Here is an 18,489-nt window from a genome sequence, read left to right as displayed (position 1 = left end):
GAAAACATTTTGTAATATGACTTTAATGTACATTTTCCATGGTAATGCAATGTCTGGCTTTAAAATGCCTTTCAAAGGATGAATTTTAAGATTTTAAGATTTGAACTGATATATAATTTCTTATGATTTCTAAAACGTGATAAGGAAAAAGGCAACAAAGAAAGTCTTTTGTGACAAAGGTCAGAACTCATGTTATGATGTAGATTTTTTTAAGTTGCACTCTTGACATATATTAATCTATTACTTTTCCTACATAATTTGTAACACAAAAATATGGTAAAATATCTATCCAATGATGTATAGTTTGTCAATGGTTAGATTAGGATTTATTTGTAATATGGTGAAGCAAACTTAGGCGTCCCACAGAGGGGACGGTGACAGTTAAAGGGTTAAGTGCACAACAGCCTAACCTTTGTCTTAGAGAGGATGGGTGCTCCACGATCCAGTAACATCTCAACTACTTGCTCATGACCGCTCCTCGCTCCACAGTGTAAAGGTGTCAGGCCGTCCTGGAGATTTGAAAAAACAAACACACATATATTACACGCTGCCCAACCGGCAGGTGCCAGAATCTTCAAACATCAGCCATCATTAACATTACATTCCCTCCCAATATAACAGGCATGTGCCAATATGTCAAACACGCAATGAAAGACAGTGCTCCATTACTGGAGACGGAGAAGAGCGCAACATCTGCATGCAATTTCTCTCCAACAATGATGCCAAACACATGTAACCTGAGGGCTTTGGTTGTTATCATTTATTAGAATCAAACGGCATGTATCCCTGATTTACAGTATCCCTTCTAAATAAATTCCCTGTTCTTCTTGAAAAGCATCTTGTGTTTCTAAGGAAGCAGCTGAAGCTAGCCACAAATTAACAGCAACTGAATTAGTTTTCTTTTGAAAATTTGCATATAATTTGCTCAGAAATTACAGCTTTTTCTTTCCAAGTCTATACAATATACGCATACCATTGTTCAATAAATGCATTGGGGAAAACCATGTGCTCACTTCCTCTGATGAGTTAAATATAGAGCTGGAAAAGAAAGACAGTCTGTGTGGTTCGACTGCTTGCGGCACTGACCTTGGTTTTGGCGTCAATTCGGGCTCCTCTCTCCAGCAGCAGCCTGACCATGTTGGCATTTCCTCTTTTTGATGCCACATGGAGAGGCGTGATGTCGTTCTGCCACAATAAAAAGATAAAACTAAGTGTCAGAACAAAATCACATTCCAAACAACAAGTTGGATTACATGCAATATAAACAGATACTAGTATACTGGTGTTGTGTGACTGTATAATTGGCATTTTCTTTTAAGACTTTGCATATTTGATGAACTACAACAAGCTATTTCTAAACGAGGAATTTATGTTTATTTTGCTAAAAAATAGCACTTTCCCTTTAAATATAACTTATTTTGTTTTTTCTCCATATAATGGACTTCTATGGTGCCCCGATCTTGAACTTCAAAAATGCAGTTTAAATGCCGCTTCAAACGATCCCAAATGCGGTTGTAAATGATCCCCCGAGACAGAAGGGTCTTATCTAGCATAACGATAGGTCATTTTCATAAAAATAATACAAATTATACACTTTTTAATGTCAAACGCTCGTCTTGTCTTACTCTGCCTGGACTGTTTTTTCCGGTTCATGACAGTTAGGGTATGTCGAAAAACTCCCATCTCACGTTCTCCCTCAACTTCAAAATCATCCTATATCACTGTTTTACCTTTTTTGTTAAGGGTGTTTGATCTTCTTTGCATGTTTACTTTGCAAAGACTGGGTCGGTACTTTTCCAGCGATGTAGGATGATTTATAAATTATTTTTGAAGTTGAGGGAGAAAATATGATTGGAGTTTTTCCACATACCCTAACTGTCTTGGATCGTTTACAACCGCATTTGGGATCGTACTGTATTTTGGAAGTTCAAAATCGGGGCACCATATCTGTCCATTATATGGAGAAAAATGCTGAAATGTTTTCCTCAAAAAACATTATTTCTTTACGACTGAAGAAAGAAAGACATGAACATCTTGGATGACAAGAGTGTGAGTACATTATATCTGAATCTTTGTTTTGGAAGTGGACTTCTCCTTTAATGTATCAACAGATATAGTTTACTTATGTATATTTCTTTAAAAACTCTACACTAACTCTATTCTTTTCTATTCTGTTTTCTTTTTATTTATTTTATAACTTAAAAAAAACCTTGCTACATGTACTGCGTTAAGATAACTGAGACTTGTCATAGCACTTACACATCATTGCTCTTTTGTTGATTTTGATTGCTTCCTTTGTCCTCATTTGTAAGTCGCTTTGTATAAAAGCGTCTGCAAAATGACTAAATGTAAATGTAACTTATTGGTGGTTGAATTATACCAATCTTCTAAAATCATACATACACTAACATAGCATTAAATAAAAGTATTTCTAAATATGTTAACTTTGCATACGGTCTGGTTTTTATTATATCTTAATTTGTCTGTGTCTGTGATAATATGTTGCTGGTGAAATGTAAGCATGATATTAAGTCTTCAGTGTTCCATCTTAGAGATTTTGAATAATTTTACACAAATTAGAGATTCTGTCTATAGCTACAGTGGCACAGATGAATAGCGCATCGTCACACTGCAGACAGAAGTATTGGGATACAACACCCTCTAGTGATAGCTTACAAAATCTCTAATTATGCTTAGTGTTTTCTAAAACATGGTGGACCCAACTGAGTCTGATGTGAGGCATCATGGGAACACTACAATGTTATGTCACTTATAATAAGCTAAAACTAACTGGGATTGAATTTTTGAATACACGATAGCGGAGGCTTTGACACTCAGGGATGTAGTATTTTCCAAAACATGGAGTCAAAGACCTCAGATGTCAGACCTATAGAATATTGCACATTATTTAATTTAATTGTGACATCATTTCATTTAATAACATGTAAATATAAAACTAAACACCATCCTTTTGAAGCAATTTCAGCCCATGCTTTAAATAAAAACATGAAACGGTTTTCCTCAGGGACAACATAGCACTGCATATAGAGAATGACCCTGTTCTGACCCCAGTACATCTATGCACTCCACCATTACAGAACACTACAGCTGGAGTTTGTGTCCTTACCCTCGCCTTGAAGTCTACAGCAGCCCCGCGGTTCAGGAGCAGGGTCGCTACGTTGATATTACCGTAGTGAGCTGCTATGTGGAGAGGGGTGAAGCCACTCTGGAGAGGGACAGAGAGAAACAGAGCACAGGGGTCAAAACGTCACATACAGAACTCTGAAGGCCGTGAACCCACGTCACCTGACCTGACCTCATCCCTTACATATGAAAAGACGACACCAGGCCAGGCGTGGTGCAGTAAATCATTGAAACAGATCCACACAGATGACCTTAGCATAACACTGAGGGAAGACACATCCTTCACTTGATGCCTCGCACCATGTGAGCTCAATCTAGCTGATTAATTCTTTTGATCTCTTCTGAACATTAAGTTTAATTTCTTTACATTAATCTTTAATATTTAATACTTTAATCTCTCCAGTTACACATCATGCTGTTGTTGCAATAGGTGGGATTTTTTTTTTCCATTTTAAAGGATGTGCTTTCCTCACAGGTAAACAGCCTTTACAACCGCAACCTTCATCCCAAAAGTGAATTAACATACATACAAAGCTTTAGTGGAGGGTGAACTCATGACGTTACAATGCTTTGCGAAAGTATTCACACCCCTTTATTTTTTTCTTCACATTTTGTTATGTTGCAGTCTTATGTTAAACTAGGCTAAATTACTTTTTCCTACATAAGTTTACACTCTATACACCACAATGAAAAAAACAAAAAACAGATTGGTGACAACTTTACAAATTTATTACAAAATACAATTCTAAGATAAGTACATTGCCCGGTACTTAGTTGAAGCACCTTTATAGCCTCAAGTCTTTTTGGGTATGATGCGATAAGTTTTGCACATCTGAGTTTGGCAATTACCTGCCATTTTTCGCCTCACCTCTTCACCTCTCAAGCTCTGTCAGCTTTGATGGGGGTTGACAGACATTTTCAGGTTTCTCCAGAAATATATTAAGGCTATCTCAATATTTTGGAGCATTGAGCTTTCCTTCTACTCTGACGAGTCCCTCATTCCCTGTCGCTGAAAAACCCACAGCATGAGGCTGCTACCACCACACTTTACTTTTGGGACGCTGCTGTTCAGGTGATGAGCAGTGCCTGGTTTCCTTCAAACATGATGCTTGGAATTGAGGTTCATCAGAGCAGAGAATCTTGTTTCTCACAGTCTGAGGGCCCCTTAGGTGCTTTTTTGCAAATTCCAAGTGGGTTTCATGTGTCTTCACTGAGGAGAGGATTGGTCATAAAGCCATAAAGATCGGATTGGTCATATGATCATGGAGCTCAACTAGAGTGACCATTAGCTTCTTGGTTAGCAGTATAACCAAGCACCTTCTCCATCAATCGCTCACTTTGGCCAAGAGGCCAGCCCTAGAAGGAGTCCTAATTGTTGAAAGCATCTTCCATTAAGCAAAATGGAGGCTACATGGTTCCGTGAACCTTAATGCAGCAGAATTTTTTCTGAACACTTCCCCAGATCTGTGCCTTGGCGCAAGGCTGTGTCTGAGCTCTACAGGCAGTTATTTTGACCTCAGGGCTTGGATTTTGCACTAATATGCATTTTCAGCTGTAAGACCTTGTGCCTTTCCAACTCATACTCATTCAAATGAATTTGCCACAGTTTAATGCTCTTTGAAGTGTAGTAACATCTACAAGTGATATGAATGCTCCTGAGCTAAATTTCAAGTGTCCCAGAAAAGGGTATGAATACTTATGCAATGGAATCATTTCAGTTTTTTAATTCTAATAAATTTGCAAAATTGTTACAAATCTGTTTTTGCTTTATCATTATGGTGTATGGAGTGTAGATTGATGTGAAAAAAAAGTAATTTTAACATAAGGCTGCAACATAACAAAACTTGAGAAAAATTGAAGTGTATGAATACTTTTGCAAGGCACTGTATGTGCGTAAACATGCATACAGTGCACTGCATTTAACAATGTGCTGTTAAAACCACAAAAACTTCTTTGTCCAATCACAAATTCAATTTCAATTAATTGAAAGCAAATTGCAGCACATTATTGAGATACATAGTAGAGAACAGTTGAGCCGTAGCTGTAGATGAATATCATACTATTATTCTCAGTTTTGTAAGTGGTTAATACTGTATTTAAGTTACATATCATGCAGTGCAAATCAGAGCTGGTAAGTTGCAGGACAGCTGGAAGAAATCTGGAAGCCATGCTGACTGTGAAGGGAAGAGAAAAGAAGATAAGAGAAGAGAAGAGATAAGACAAGGCAAAATTAAAGAGATGAAATTAAAATAAACGAAAAAACAAAAAAGACATCTCTCTTTTTTGCTTGTCTCAAAATGATAAAAGTGATGAAACAATATTAAATGAGAAGAGTTGAAACAAGAAGAGAAGAGATGAAAAGCGAAGACAAAATGAAAAATGGAATTAGATAACAAAAAAGACAAGACAAAACGAGACAAAACAAGGAAAGAATACAAATGAAGATGAGACGAGTTAGGAAGGACAAAATAGAAAAGCAATTAAACAGTATTACATGAGAAGAAACAAGACAGCACATGAAGAAAAGAGAAGAAATTAAATAGACAAAACATGATGTAAAGAAATAAGAAGAGACAAAATGAGCAGAATAAATAAAACAGGAGAGAATAGATTGAGAATTGATTGAAGTTTAAGAGATGAAAAAACAAAATGAAGACAAGAAGAGACCAAATGAGAAGATAGTATAAGAGGAAAGAAATAAAGAGATGAGAGTAAAAGAGAAGAGACGGTCAGTAGCTCTTTCTGCTGACACCTGCTAGGAGGGGAATGTCATGCATGAGACGGGACGAATGCTCTGCAGCTGAGGAGTCTGATCCTTTACTACTTTAACTTGCAGGACAGTAGATGTCTGGCCTTTGGTTTAAAGTAGTAATAGCATGACTTTACTGGTCCATCAGCAAGACCAGAACTAAACTACTGGTCGAGGCTGGTCATTTTAGCACAAATGATTCATTTTTATTGTCTAAACTATCCCAGTTTAATATGCATAAACAACAAACAGGCCACTGGTAGGATGACTTCTTGAGCAGGACGAGCAAATGTCAAGAGTTCTGAAAACACACAGCCATGATCTTGCAATTCCATTTTGTGCTACTAGTGGCACAGAAATTTCACAAACAAAACAAAAACACAGCCATGTATTACTAAAAATAACATTTTGTATTTAAAGGGATAGTTCACCTAAAAATGAAAATTCTGTCATTAATTACTCATCCTCATGTCATTCCAAATCCATAAGACCTTTGTTCATCTTTGGAACACAGATTAAGATACTTTTGATGAGATCCGAGAGATTTCTGACCCTGCATAGACAGCGTCACAACTGACACATTCAAGGCCCAGAAAGGCCCATGCGTTGTGGTAGATTTCATCAGATTTCATCAAAAATATCCTAATTTGTGTTTCAGAGATGAACGAAGATCTTGTGAGTTTGAAACAGCTTGAGGGTGAGGAATTAATGACAAAATTTTCATTTTTTGGGAGAACTATCCCTTTAAGTAACTCTCTCAGCTGCAGACTTCGACCGGCTAAACCAGAGTGTTTCTCCATGCTAGTTTTCCGCTGCCCATTAGTAATAGAAGCACCAATTACTGAGACAAAAAAGCAATGAGCGAGGGGCAGAAGGGGACGGGGTGGCAGCCACAGCAGCAGCGTGATGTGGACGCTTTGTGAGGTGTGTAGCATTTGTACATGTATACCTCTGTCGTTCTATTCACCATCATCTAGAAGGACCACCAGAGCGGGAGGAGAAAGAATGTTCTAATTAGTGTTCACAAAGTCACAATGGGAGCATCAAGCTGTACGGTGGCTACATCGTGAGGGAGAGCGACAAACCACACATCACACGACACCACAAGGGCTTAACTGGATGGTGCATCTACTAGTTACCTATGATTTAACTGTTTGGTAGTTGCTTTAAACTGGCTTTTGATTGAAGATGACACAATTGAGTTTTGAGTACATTTACAATGAGCATCTCCCATCATGCACCATTTAATTACAGCCACCATGCACAAAGTCTGTTTAGATGTATGTTGTTTTACATTGTATTAATTCCAAAATATAATAATCATTCGATGTGTTTGAATGGAAAGCACCATCAAGTTCTAGATGTAAACTAATAGAAAGACTTGACTGTATATTGATTGAGGTACCTTGGATTCGACATCTGCATTGTGATCGTTCTGCAGGAGCAGTGCCGCTGCTTTAGTATCGTCCTTACGGGCGGCGATATGCAGGGCAGGTAGTCGTACCTTCCCCTTGGTGTCATTCTCCAGGAGCAGAGACACCACCTGATCATGACCTTGCTGAAGAGCTACAGCCAGTGGAGTAAAACCATCCTACAAACACACAACACAAGAATCCTTGAGTAGTCCAAAGAGATGTAAATCTTAAAGGTACACTACAAGGTACAACCAGAATAATAAAAGGGTCATTCCGTGTCAAATAAACCAAATTTCAAAATTTTTAATTTTTGCTAATATTTTTCTGAAGAAAAATAGAGTGTATAGTGATGAAACCCAAACTATTAAATTTCATGGATGAAAATTTACTGAGTAGTCCACTATTTTGTAGAGGGGAGTCAAAATTTTCATAATGTTTTCATAATGCATCATAATGTTATTTTTTACAAAGGGATTGGTAGGTCTGTTAGTAAAATCTGCTGACTTTAGCAATCTTTGTTGCATTATGTGCCAATGGTGGCCATTTAAAAAATTGGGAAGCAGACCTTTTCAAGTTTTTCTCCAAAGTTTGCATGCCTGTAACTCAAGAAGTACTAAAAATATCTTAACGCCCTTTTAGATACTGGCTCTTAACAAACTTTTCTTTTGGCATCTTTATTATTCAGGCCCTATATGGTTCAGTTCCAGAGTTTAATAGAGTTTAATATGGCACCAGGAGTAAATAGTTCAAATGTACACATTTGAGTGGTCAAAAACCAAATGTGGGTAAGTTTGCAAAAATATGATACTTCTTTTCTTTTGAAGTGGAATGTCTGAAGAACAAATAATGTTGAAACTAGAGATGTACCTCGTTTTTTCTCTTAAGACAACTGCATTGAACATATCTGTCTAAGTGCCATGAATATTCTTTTCTTTTGGAATCTTCATTTTCAAGGCCATACAATGTTCATTCCCAGAGATATGGGGATCTCAATGAGGCTCCATGTCCAGACTGTTGAATATTACCCATTTTCAGTGGTTGAAAACCAAATATTGGTCACTTTGTATACAGCTGATGATGTTGAAATTACAATTGTATCTTGTTTACCTCTATCAAAATCAACTGCATTTTGACCCCCTATACAAAATAGCGGATTACTCAGTAAGCATTAATGCGAGATATTTAATATTTTGGCTTTTATCACTATACATGTATTTCTTTCTTTAGAAAAAAATATTAGCAAAATCAAAAATTTGAGCCTATATGTAGTTCTACATACAGGTACAAGCATATAGGGATGAACACCTTAAAATGTCTTAATATGCATGAACATACACATGTATGACCATTCTTGTGAATTGTTGCATTTAATTAACTTTATGATTGTATTTAATATATTTTATGCTTATTTAGATGAGCAGCTTCTTAATTAATTGGAAATCTGATATAAACACCTAAATAAAAAGAAAATCTCCTTAAGAAAACCTTACACACTTTCAGGGTTAAATAAGAGCAACAAAAATCTTTGAAAACTCTCAGAGAACGGCTTGACATCAAAACGCTGTAATGCATGTAATCTTTTTTATAGTTCAAGTCTGAATTTCAAGCAGACCTTCATTCTCACCAATACGGATCATTAACATGCAAACAGCTCTTCAAACATGGAAGTGTTCTCTGGTGCATAATCGCTGTCTGAGAGACACAAGGGCCTGGTACATTCTCAAGGACAGTGACGTCTGGCACCCTGCTCTGTCATGCACCCACACACACACCACACACACACACACACTTCAAACCAGGCATTCAATACCCTCACTGCGCAACTAGTGTCTGCCTGCTGCCTTGAAAACGACAGCAAGGTCACTGGGTATTCTGAGCTGGGTTTGTATGTGTTATTGCTAGAAATATGTTGTTTCAGAGGGCTGCTGGGAATTGCAGTGAGGTAAGTGATGGATGGATAGGAAGCGAAGGTTACGCTCACCTCTGTGGCAATGCTCTGACTGGATCCGTTATCCAGGAGGAATTTGACAACGTCCAGGTGGTTTTCCTGGGCAGCCATGTAGAGTGGTGTGAAGCCATTCTGTAGCAGGAACAAAACAGGCTTTGAAATATGTTTTAATAACAAGTTTAACATATTATTTGATATACCTTTACACATCAAATATACAGTACGTCAGGTCATCAGAATTTTTAAAGATTTATTTTTTGGCATTTTTTGCCTTTATTGTGACAGGACAGACTAGAACTGACAGGAAGCGAAGTGGGAGAGAGAGGAGGGGTGGGATCGGGAAAGGTCTACGAGTCGGGATTCGAACACGGGACGGGAAGCTAACTTCTTTTCAGTTCATGAGTGTGAACTGAATTGGCCACACCCACAGGAAGTTGAATTGAAATGATAGGAAGAGGTTAATTTGTAAGTACAATATTGTCAAAACAATTAACGCAAAATATTCATTGCATTGTTTTCAGCTTTATAGAAATAAATACTGACCTCAAAACTTGAGGCATTCTGGAAAATTAAGTTTTTTACCAGCTTGGTTCACAAAATAAAAGCTAATTTATATATAATATTTACATATATATATATATATATATATATAGCTTAGTTAGCTTATCACTTCAGTAGCAGACAACACTATCTTAACATACATTTTCACCTAGCTAAATGTGTAATACTGAATAAATAATGTTTTAATTGTTAAATGTGTAGTTAACCATAAATTAGCTAAGATTAGCTAGCATAGTTATTAGCAGGCCCAGACAGAATCTGCTGACATTTCTAACTATGGAAAACTCTGTAGAGAAAATTCTGTAGAGCTTTCTGTAGAGTTATGCAATAACATATAGCAGCATACTTGAAATGAGTCAGCTATAAAAGTTGCTAGCTAGCTAATATTGATAAATGTGGAGTGCACATAGTATACATCATTTTTTACACTATGGTACAAAAAGAATACCCTTGCAAACATATCCAGCGATTCCCTGTAGCAAACCTTTTTTCAAACATTTAACAATTTGCAATCAGCCTCCTCATTCAAGTGAGTGTCTCTATTTTAAGCACTGCAGTGTGAGAAAGCAGAACCAGGCTGCACTTGTGATAAGTTCTTGAGATAAAACACGGTCTGTCTCTAGTCTCCCGTACACGTGTGTGTGTGTTTAATTTTGGACTCCCCGAGGATCGTTTCGGTGACAAGGCAAAAATGCATGCACTACTATAACTATCAACCATACCAGCTCTCAAATCCCAACAGTTTCTTCTCAAAATGGAGACACAAGTAGGTTATATATTTAATGCAGCACTTCAAAATTCTTTCAGAGCTATTTGAGGACAAACTGAGAACTTTAGTATCAGAACTTCATACTGCATCACAATGCTGGAGAAATTTGCATTCTCTTTGGTGCTACAGTGGATATTAGCATAAACTAACTTTCATGGTTGGTCTTCTCTTTCAGATCAACAGCTGGCATGACAGAGCAACAGTCTGAAGAGAATCTTGCTTAGGAAGTTAGTTGTGTACAACATTTGCAACATTGGCTATATCTCTTAAAAAGTAACTGTAAAAAATATTTTTGATGTGTGTTTTGAAGGTACTGAAAATTTACAACAAAATCCAGCTGGCTGTAGAGACTTGAAACTTGAGGGATGGTGGTACTCACACTGCCGACAACGTGACCAGAACTCGCCCATCCTGATGGAGGCACTACAATGATCAAAAGTACGAAATTGCTCATAACTCCTACACTGTCAGTCGCAGGCTGGTGTCTTATGTCGCTGGAATCCTAGGCTCACGGCGGACAAAACACTGATTTAATCGTGATTAAAAATTTTGGGTATTTTGGATTTTTTGAAAAAAATAATTTTGTGAACTAGGTTTTTCGCCCAATCGGAACCAAACCAGTGCAGAAAGATTCTCTGGAGAGTGATGAACTTTCGACCCGCCGTCACAAAGGGACACCAAAACGTTCGAAATGGGCAGGGCCACTTTTAGTAAAATGCCTGTAACTCCTAAACAGAATGAGATATCTTTGCCAAACTCAGAACACTTTTGTAAGGGCTGAGGTCACAGGAAAAAATGCAGAGCTTGACCACTTGGTGGCGCTATAAGAGGGAAAAACCTTAAAAATGGCTATAACTTCGTAACCATTTGTCCTGTTAATCGTGGTCCAAAGTGCCACAAGTGTCTATAAGGACATTTGCATATCTCAAAAAACATGGCTGACATTGGCCGATGAAGTCTGAGCACCTATTAAACAAGGTTAACGGAGGCTGTTCGGAAGGAAACTCGGTGGGCCTGTTTGACTCATGTCTCCAAAGGTCTGTGAGAAATTTGAAAGAAATTGGCCATGGGGTGGCAATATCAAATCATTTGTTAAATGATCGAGAAGATTTAAAAAAAAAACTACTTTTGCGAACTACTTCTAGGTTTTTCTCTCAATCTGGAAAAAAAATTCTGTGGTACAATTCTCTGGACTCTCTAGATCAGGGGCCACCAAACTTGATCCTGGAGGGCTGGTGTCCTGCAGAGTTTAGTTCCAACTTGCCTCAACACACCTGCCTGGAAGTTTCAAGTATACCTATTAAGACCTTGATTAGCTGATTCAGGTGAGTCTGATTAAGGTTGGCGCTAAACTGTGTAGGATACCAGCCCTCCAGGACCGAGTGTGGTCACCCCTGCTCTAGGTCAATAATTATCAAAAAAAAAAATGTTGAAATTTACTTTTTGGGAAGCTATAACGGGGTTGTTTAGAAAAGGGACCTGCCCAAATTTACCCAAAATCCTATAAAGCCTAAAGGAAAACTCAAAACTTCACAAAACCTGCTGAGCACATGCGACAGGTGATTCTAAGCATGCAAAGTTTTAAAGAGATCAGACCACAGTTGGCACTATAACAGTCATAAACATTAAAAACATAATATTTCTATTGTAAATTACCTCTGTTTGCCAAAAAAACCTTTTTAAATAATTGATTTGGTGGTTACAGGCCTGTCTTTTTTTATATGTGCTTAAATCCCTGCGCTTGAACCTATAGCTTGCAGCTATAGTTACTATTGTATTTTGTACATGCAACTTAGTTCTATTCTGAATGAAAGTAATTCATTTCAACATATTTACTGTAAATACAGATGCTACATCTATTGAATCCACCATATTTTCTCACTGACATGCTCCCAACTCTGAAAATTTGAGTTTAAAGAAAGTTTCACTTTCGCATTCAACTCGTAAATACAATCTTTCTGACATAACTTGAACTCGCCATAAGAATGGACATGTTTTACAGTATAGTGCTGACTGTACCTGAGACTGTGCGTTGATATTTGCTCCACTATTCACGAGTTCCTTGACAACATCCGCCTGTCCAGCGAGTGATGCTATGTGCAGAGCGGTGTTTCCTTTCTAGAATCAGAAGAACATGAGAGAACACTTTGACTCAGTGTATACAGTGACCCAGTGTTTTTACATACACCAGCTGTCTTTTGGAATGCTTCCTTGCTATTTTTGTCACTGTTCTATTACATAAATATCACTTTGAAGAATCCCCTTTTCTAAAGCCTTTACGGAAATCGTCTGCTTGAAGATCCTCAGCGTGAATGAGTAGATCCAGCTTTTGGTAGAAGCTCAAAGTCAACCTGGACATCAGGCAACGGTGACTTTGAAGACTTGCTGATGCAGCAAAGTCATGTCTATGAAGTCATGCACAGCTGAGCAACACACTTGTCATCTTTAATTCATATGTTCAGTCATCTACACTAATGCAAATAGTGCCTTTATAGTGGTGTGTTATAATATCTGATGTGGTGAATAAGGTGTTACCTTTGTTGCTGCATCCACAGCGGCACCAAGTTTAATAAGCTCAGCCACAACCTCCACATGGCCTTCTTTAGATGCTAGATGAAGAGCGTTCAACCCATTCTGCATCCAGAAAAACAGACAAATCATGAAAATATTTTCTTGACTGTTTATTTACATTATTTAAGACTATAATGAGGCATACAGATGGAAAATGTTATTTTAATAGTTTATGATATCTAAATCAGGGCTACTCAACATTAGAAAGACTCAAGGCTGCATTTATTTGATTAATACAGTATTATTAAAATATAATATAATAATATTATTACAATTTAAAAATTTGTTTTGTATTTCAGTATATTTAAAAATGTAATTTATTCCTGAGATGCAAAGCTGAATTTTCAGCATCATTACTCCAGTCTTCAGTGTCACATGATCCTTCAGAAATCATTTTAATATGCTGATTTGCTGTTCAAGAAACATTTCTTATTATTATCAGTGTTAAAAACAGTTGTGCCACTTAATATTTTTGTGGAAATCATTTTTCAGTATTCTTTGATGAATAGTTCAAGAGAAAAGCATTTTTTATTGAAATCTTTTGTAACATTATTAATGTCTTTACTGCCTATTTTTCAGTTTAATGCACCCTTGCTAAATAAAAAAGTATTTATTTCTTAAAAAAAAACACCTTGTTGACCTCAGCCTTTATAATAGTAGTATACAGTACAAATTTAAATGTTAATTTTACAAAAAGGAAGATGTATGACCTGATTGCAGATGTTGATGTCCACACCAGACTTTATATAATCAAGGGCCTTCTCAAGGTTTCCAGCTCGGGCCGCTCTGAGGTAACTGGCATTACTGTCAGTCTGAAAGAGAGAGAAACAACAATCAGATCTTTTACAACCCCGGACTGATCAAGAGGAACCAATAACATGATTAGCTGATGTTTTCAATTATCAAGAAGGAGAAGGAAGTCCTCAAAAAAGAACTGTTAACAAAATCCAACCTATGGCATCATTTGCATTTAAGCAAAACCCAAAAAGACAAAAGAAAGAGATGAAGCGTGCAGTATATTGACTGGACATGGCAACCACTTAGAGACAAGCACCAAAAAAAAAAATCGAACGATTTTGCATCAAGTGCTTTGAAAAGTAAAGTGCCACTGAGAACTGTAAACAAACGGCTGATCGTGCAGCAGGTCATTTCCAAGATTCCCACTGCCTCTTTTGTGTCTGATAATGGGCTAGCTGACATTTCTAATAACAGAAACACAAATAAACAGTAATTCTGTGGATAATCTGGCTGTTGTTATGTAAAACAGCAAGGAAATGTCACAGAGTGGGATTCTAGAGGCATTCACACAGGAAGTGATCAGCGTGAGGAGTCGTAATGGATGCTTTCATCCTGTCAGTAAAGACGTCACACACCTGACTAAGCACACTGAAATTACATGAGTATGCTGGTCTTTTCCATCCTGCTCATCATTTTTTTTTCAATTTGGAAATGAAATTTGCAGGTGCATTTGCTGAATTAGTGAAATGTGGAATCTCACAATGAAATATACATATACCGTATTTTTCAGAATACAAGTCATGTTTCTTAAAACGTGCTGTGACTTAGATTCCACAGCAATTTAGCCACCTTATTCTTCAATGTGAAAGTAAGCCTATGGATGAGACTTACGGTTCATTAGGAAATAACAAAAAGAATAACAATGTGCAGTAAACGGTAAAAATGTATGAACTACAAATTGGTATGTTCATAATTAATACATTAAAAAAATATGGTAAGACACACCAATTTGCAATATCAAGCAGCAAAATGAGCTGTTTTGTACAGCTAAAAATAGCTGTAGACAGATAAGACTGAAAACAAGACCTACACAGCCCTCCAAAAGTTTGGAAACACCCTAGAAAAGTGGGGTTTTGGACAATATTGGCATGATTCCTTTTTAATTTGTGATCATTTTGCACTGGTTAACAGTTTATACATAGAAAATCTCACAGTGATTTAAGTTCTTATCTATGTACTATAGCAACTCTATATTACAAGCATAAAATGACATTCAAACTCCTTGTATGATCATCCAGCCACATGCTAATTTCAGCACTATGTTTTAACTGTAATGAAAGAGCATTTAACAGCAGCTGCCCGTCCTACGTCAATGCCAGACATACTTTTCACACATGCATTTACTGTTTCATCTCTCTGTGCATTTCTATACTAACATGTTTAGATGCATGAAATGCTAACATTTTTATTCTAAAAATATGAATGAGGTAAAACTAAAACCTCTAGTCCAATAATTCAACACTTGGCTAAGTGCAGTTACAAAACATGACATAAATGAGTATGTAATAACTGTGGATCTGAGAATAAGGAGTGGTCTAGACCAACAGTTCAGAGTCCAGATATTCACACACTGACACAGAGAGAGAGAGACACAGACAGAGGGTGTGTCTGCTGTTGCTGCAGTGCTGTAGTCCCGACACACCCCGACACATACATGAACACATGCTGACTGCATCACAATCCATTCACATACCCTCCTAACCCACAGGAGTTACCACATACTACAACATCTAGGATTTACATAACTCAAACTGGAGATCAATTTTCAAAACATTTTATATTGATATTCCAGATTTGATTCTTTTATATTCCTCCAATTTAAATTTTTTAAACACAGTTTCAATACAGTTCGGTAGAATATAATTGAAAAGGGTTTTTTCGGTTTTGCATTTAAATAATTTCCTTGTTTTATTTCTCTCAAAATTTGCTGTGTGTGTGCCCGTGATTTCACACACTGAGATGAGGAAACGCTTTCCCGCTTATATCTGAAAAAGCAACATTTGCAGAGCATCTTCCCTTCTAATGAAATAAGCCTAACTTGATCTACAATCTACAATCTAAACTTGATGTCCAACAAAAGAGAACATTATAACTTATTTTTACTACACAGCATCAGTCGAGTGTTTGAGTGTGGCTTCTTAATATAGAATGAGGCAGACAATAATATTCTATACTGTATGTCGATTAGCAATGTCTTACAAATATACTTAATCATTATTCGGGAGGGGTCTCGTCACGCAAAGACCTTCACCATTGGCTCTGGCTTCAGCCAACTGTTATTGATTTATAAATAAAACTTTATAAATTAGACATTGTTTTATTGTTTCTGATAAAATAAAGTATGCTAGATAAATAAATATGCTCAGTGAAAGCAGAAAAGCTCATGGGTCTCCCGCGAGGCATCACAGTGCAGTGCAGGGGAAAGGTTTTACTCTATCACTCTATGCGTGTCATGTGCCTGCCTGTCAATGGGAAGAAGCCACGCCCTATTTTGAAACTCCCAACCCGTTTTGGAGTTCCCGCCCCCATTTGGAGATCCCCAGGATGCAGTTATATTTTGTGTAAAAATCAGAAAAATAATACCTCTCTCCATGCTTTTTCCAGTGTACAGAGGTTTACAGGGGTATTTTGTTGTTAATTAGATGCAACAAAAAAAAAAAAACACTGATGTGGCAAGTTATCAGAACCGAAAACCGTGGTTAAAAACCGAGGTACGTATTGAACCATGGACCAACTGTATTGTTGCATCCCTAGTTTTAATGGTCACAAAGTTTGTTCCTCATTAGCTTTTTCCCCACCACTATCATGACACTTTCCATTATTTAAAACAGTGGTTCCCAACCACTTTCCTGAAGGCCCCCCCAAAACTGCACATTTTGCATCTCTCCTTTGTCTGACACACCCATTTCAGGTCTTGGAGTCTCTACTAATGAGCTGATGATCTGAATCAGGTGTGTTTGATTAAGGAGACACAGAAAACATGCAGTGTTGGGGGGCACTTTAGGAACGGGGTTGGGAACCACTGATTTAAAATACAATGCTTTTCTGGCAATATGTGTTTTTAGTGTTATATGGTAGGGGGCGCTGTTATGAATTCTCTAAAACAGTACAGCACTTCTGAATCCAAAAACAAGCGGCGAAGAAGAAGTTTTGATTATCTTTCTGAACCTGACCAAAATGCAATTTTCTCAGGTGTTTGAAATTGCATTTTATTGTGTTTATTTATTTTTTATTTTTTGATGGAATCAATATTCAAGTGTTGACAAAAAAAAGAAACAATGTGGCACTATCAAATGGTTGCTTGTTTGTTTGAACATCATAGCAACACAAGCAGCACTGGTTCAACCAATGGAGTGAGTTTGGGGCGTGGCCATCTGTTAGTCTGACCAATAGCAGGTGAAGGGAAATGTTCAAAAATCAGTTTGAAACCATTATTTTTTACAATTTTGTTTGGTGATGCTATTGGTGCAGAAATTACACACTTCACCTTTAAATAAAAGACTGCAACTCTATGGAGGCGGCGTACAAAATGCACCCAAACAAACTACAAATAAGGCTGTAAATATTTCCTTCGGGTTAATCATTAATTATTCTACAGTTTTTCACTTCCTCTAGCAATATCAGTCCCTGGCTTCTGTCTAGATAGTCTAGCATGTAGAAATGTCATCCTCTGTCTGTGTAATGTGGGCTCAACCTCTGCAGTGTGTGGGAGTTTCCTTTGAACATCTCTCTCTGTCTGTCTGCCTCCCTCTCTCTCTCTCTCTCTCTCTATCAGGAAGCACACAATATGTTCTGGAAAAGCCTCAACAAAACCTGCTTGAAATCTTTTTCTTCATTAGAACACATGACTGCGCAATACAAATGGTTGGTAACACTTCACAGTAAGACTCATTTTGTTAAAATTTGCATTAGGTTTTATAAACTAATAATGAACAACCATTTTTATTTATAACATGCTTTCAAGAATAATTCACAATAAGGCGTTAACATACATAGGGCCGATTTTAATCAGTGTTTTTTTAGTATCACTACTGTAGATACTACTATAGTTTTTTTTACATTTTTAATGAATTTTTGTATTTTCTGTTCTTAGTTTGCTATTTCTTTGTGTTTTTGTAATTTTTGTAAAGTCAATATGTTTTTTAATACATTTTGTTTAGTTTTTTATTTAGTTTTAGTTCTATAGTTAAACAATGAAATACTACAGAAACAAAAAATAAATAAATAAATGTTTTTTATTAATTAATTCACGTTCTTTCATAATATTCAGATACAGCTGAGGTCAAAAGTTTACATTCCTCTGTAGTGCAGGGGGTTGAAAACTTTCTGAATTTGAAGATCAGGGTAAGTTTAACTTATTTTGTCTTCTGGGAAACATGTAACTATCTTCTGTAGCCTCTTCTTCTGTAGCCTCTGAAGGGCAGTACTAAATGAAACAAATATGATATTTAGGCTAAATAAGAAAAATGTACACATTTCCATTGTGTTCATAAGTTTTCACCCCCTGGCTCTTAGTGCATTGTTTTTTTCCTTC

At 36.9% G+C, this 18,489-nt stretch overlaps 1 protein-coding gene and 1 long non-coding RNA gene across 2 annotated transcripts in view; one reads left to right on the top strand and one right to left on the bottom strand.

Moving 5' to 3' along the window:
• Window positions 1-18,489, bottom strand: part of ank3b (ankyrin 3b) — a 120,998-nt gene that overhangs the window by 75,572 nt on the left and 26,937 nt on the right. Inside the window, 9 exon segments of the mRNA XM_051124506.1 lie at window positions 411-509; window positions 1,087-1,185; window positions 3,128-3,226; window positions 6,843-6,866; window positions 7,299-7,484; window positions 9,290-9,388; window positions 12,606-12,704; window positions 13,122-13,220; window positions 13,868-13,969. Coding sequence (XP_050980463.1) covers window positions 411-509; window positions 1,087-1,185; window positions 3,128-3,226; window positions 6,843-6,866; window positions 7,299-7,484; window positions 9,290-9,388; window positions 12,606-12,704; window positions 13,122-13,220; window positions 13,868-13,969 — 906 coding nt within the window.
• The window catches only part of LOC127174200 (uncharacterized), a 34,376-nt gene continuing 26,334 nt past the window's right edge, over window positions 10,448-18,489 (top strand). Inside the window, exons 1-3 of the long non-coding RNA XR_007828852.1 lie at window positions 10,448-10,583; window positions 10,762-10,813; window positions 10,897-11,024. This is a non-coding gene — a long non-coding RNA (uncharacterized LOC127174200). The remainder of the gene's footprint in view (window positions 10,584-10,761; window positions 10,814-10,896; window positions 11,025-18,489) is intronic.

Source organism: Labeo rohita, chromosome 12 (genome assembly GCF_022985175.1).
Source record: "Labeo rohita strain BAU-BD-2019 chromosome 12, IGBB_LRoh.1.0, whole genome shotgun sequence".
Lineage (NCBI taxonomy): Eukaryota > Metazoa > Chordata > Actinopteri > Cypriniformes > Cyprinidae > Labeo > Labeo rohita.
The sequence above is the reverse complement of the archived record's forward strand: the minus strand, read 5'-3'. Positions and strand labels throughout refer to the sequence as shown.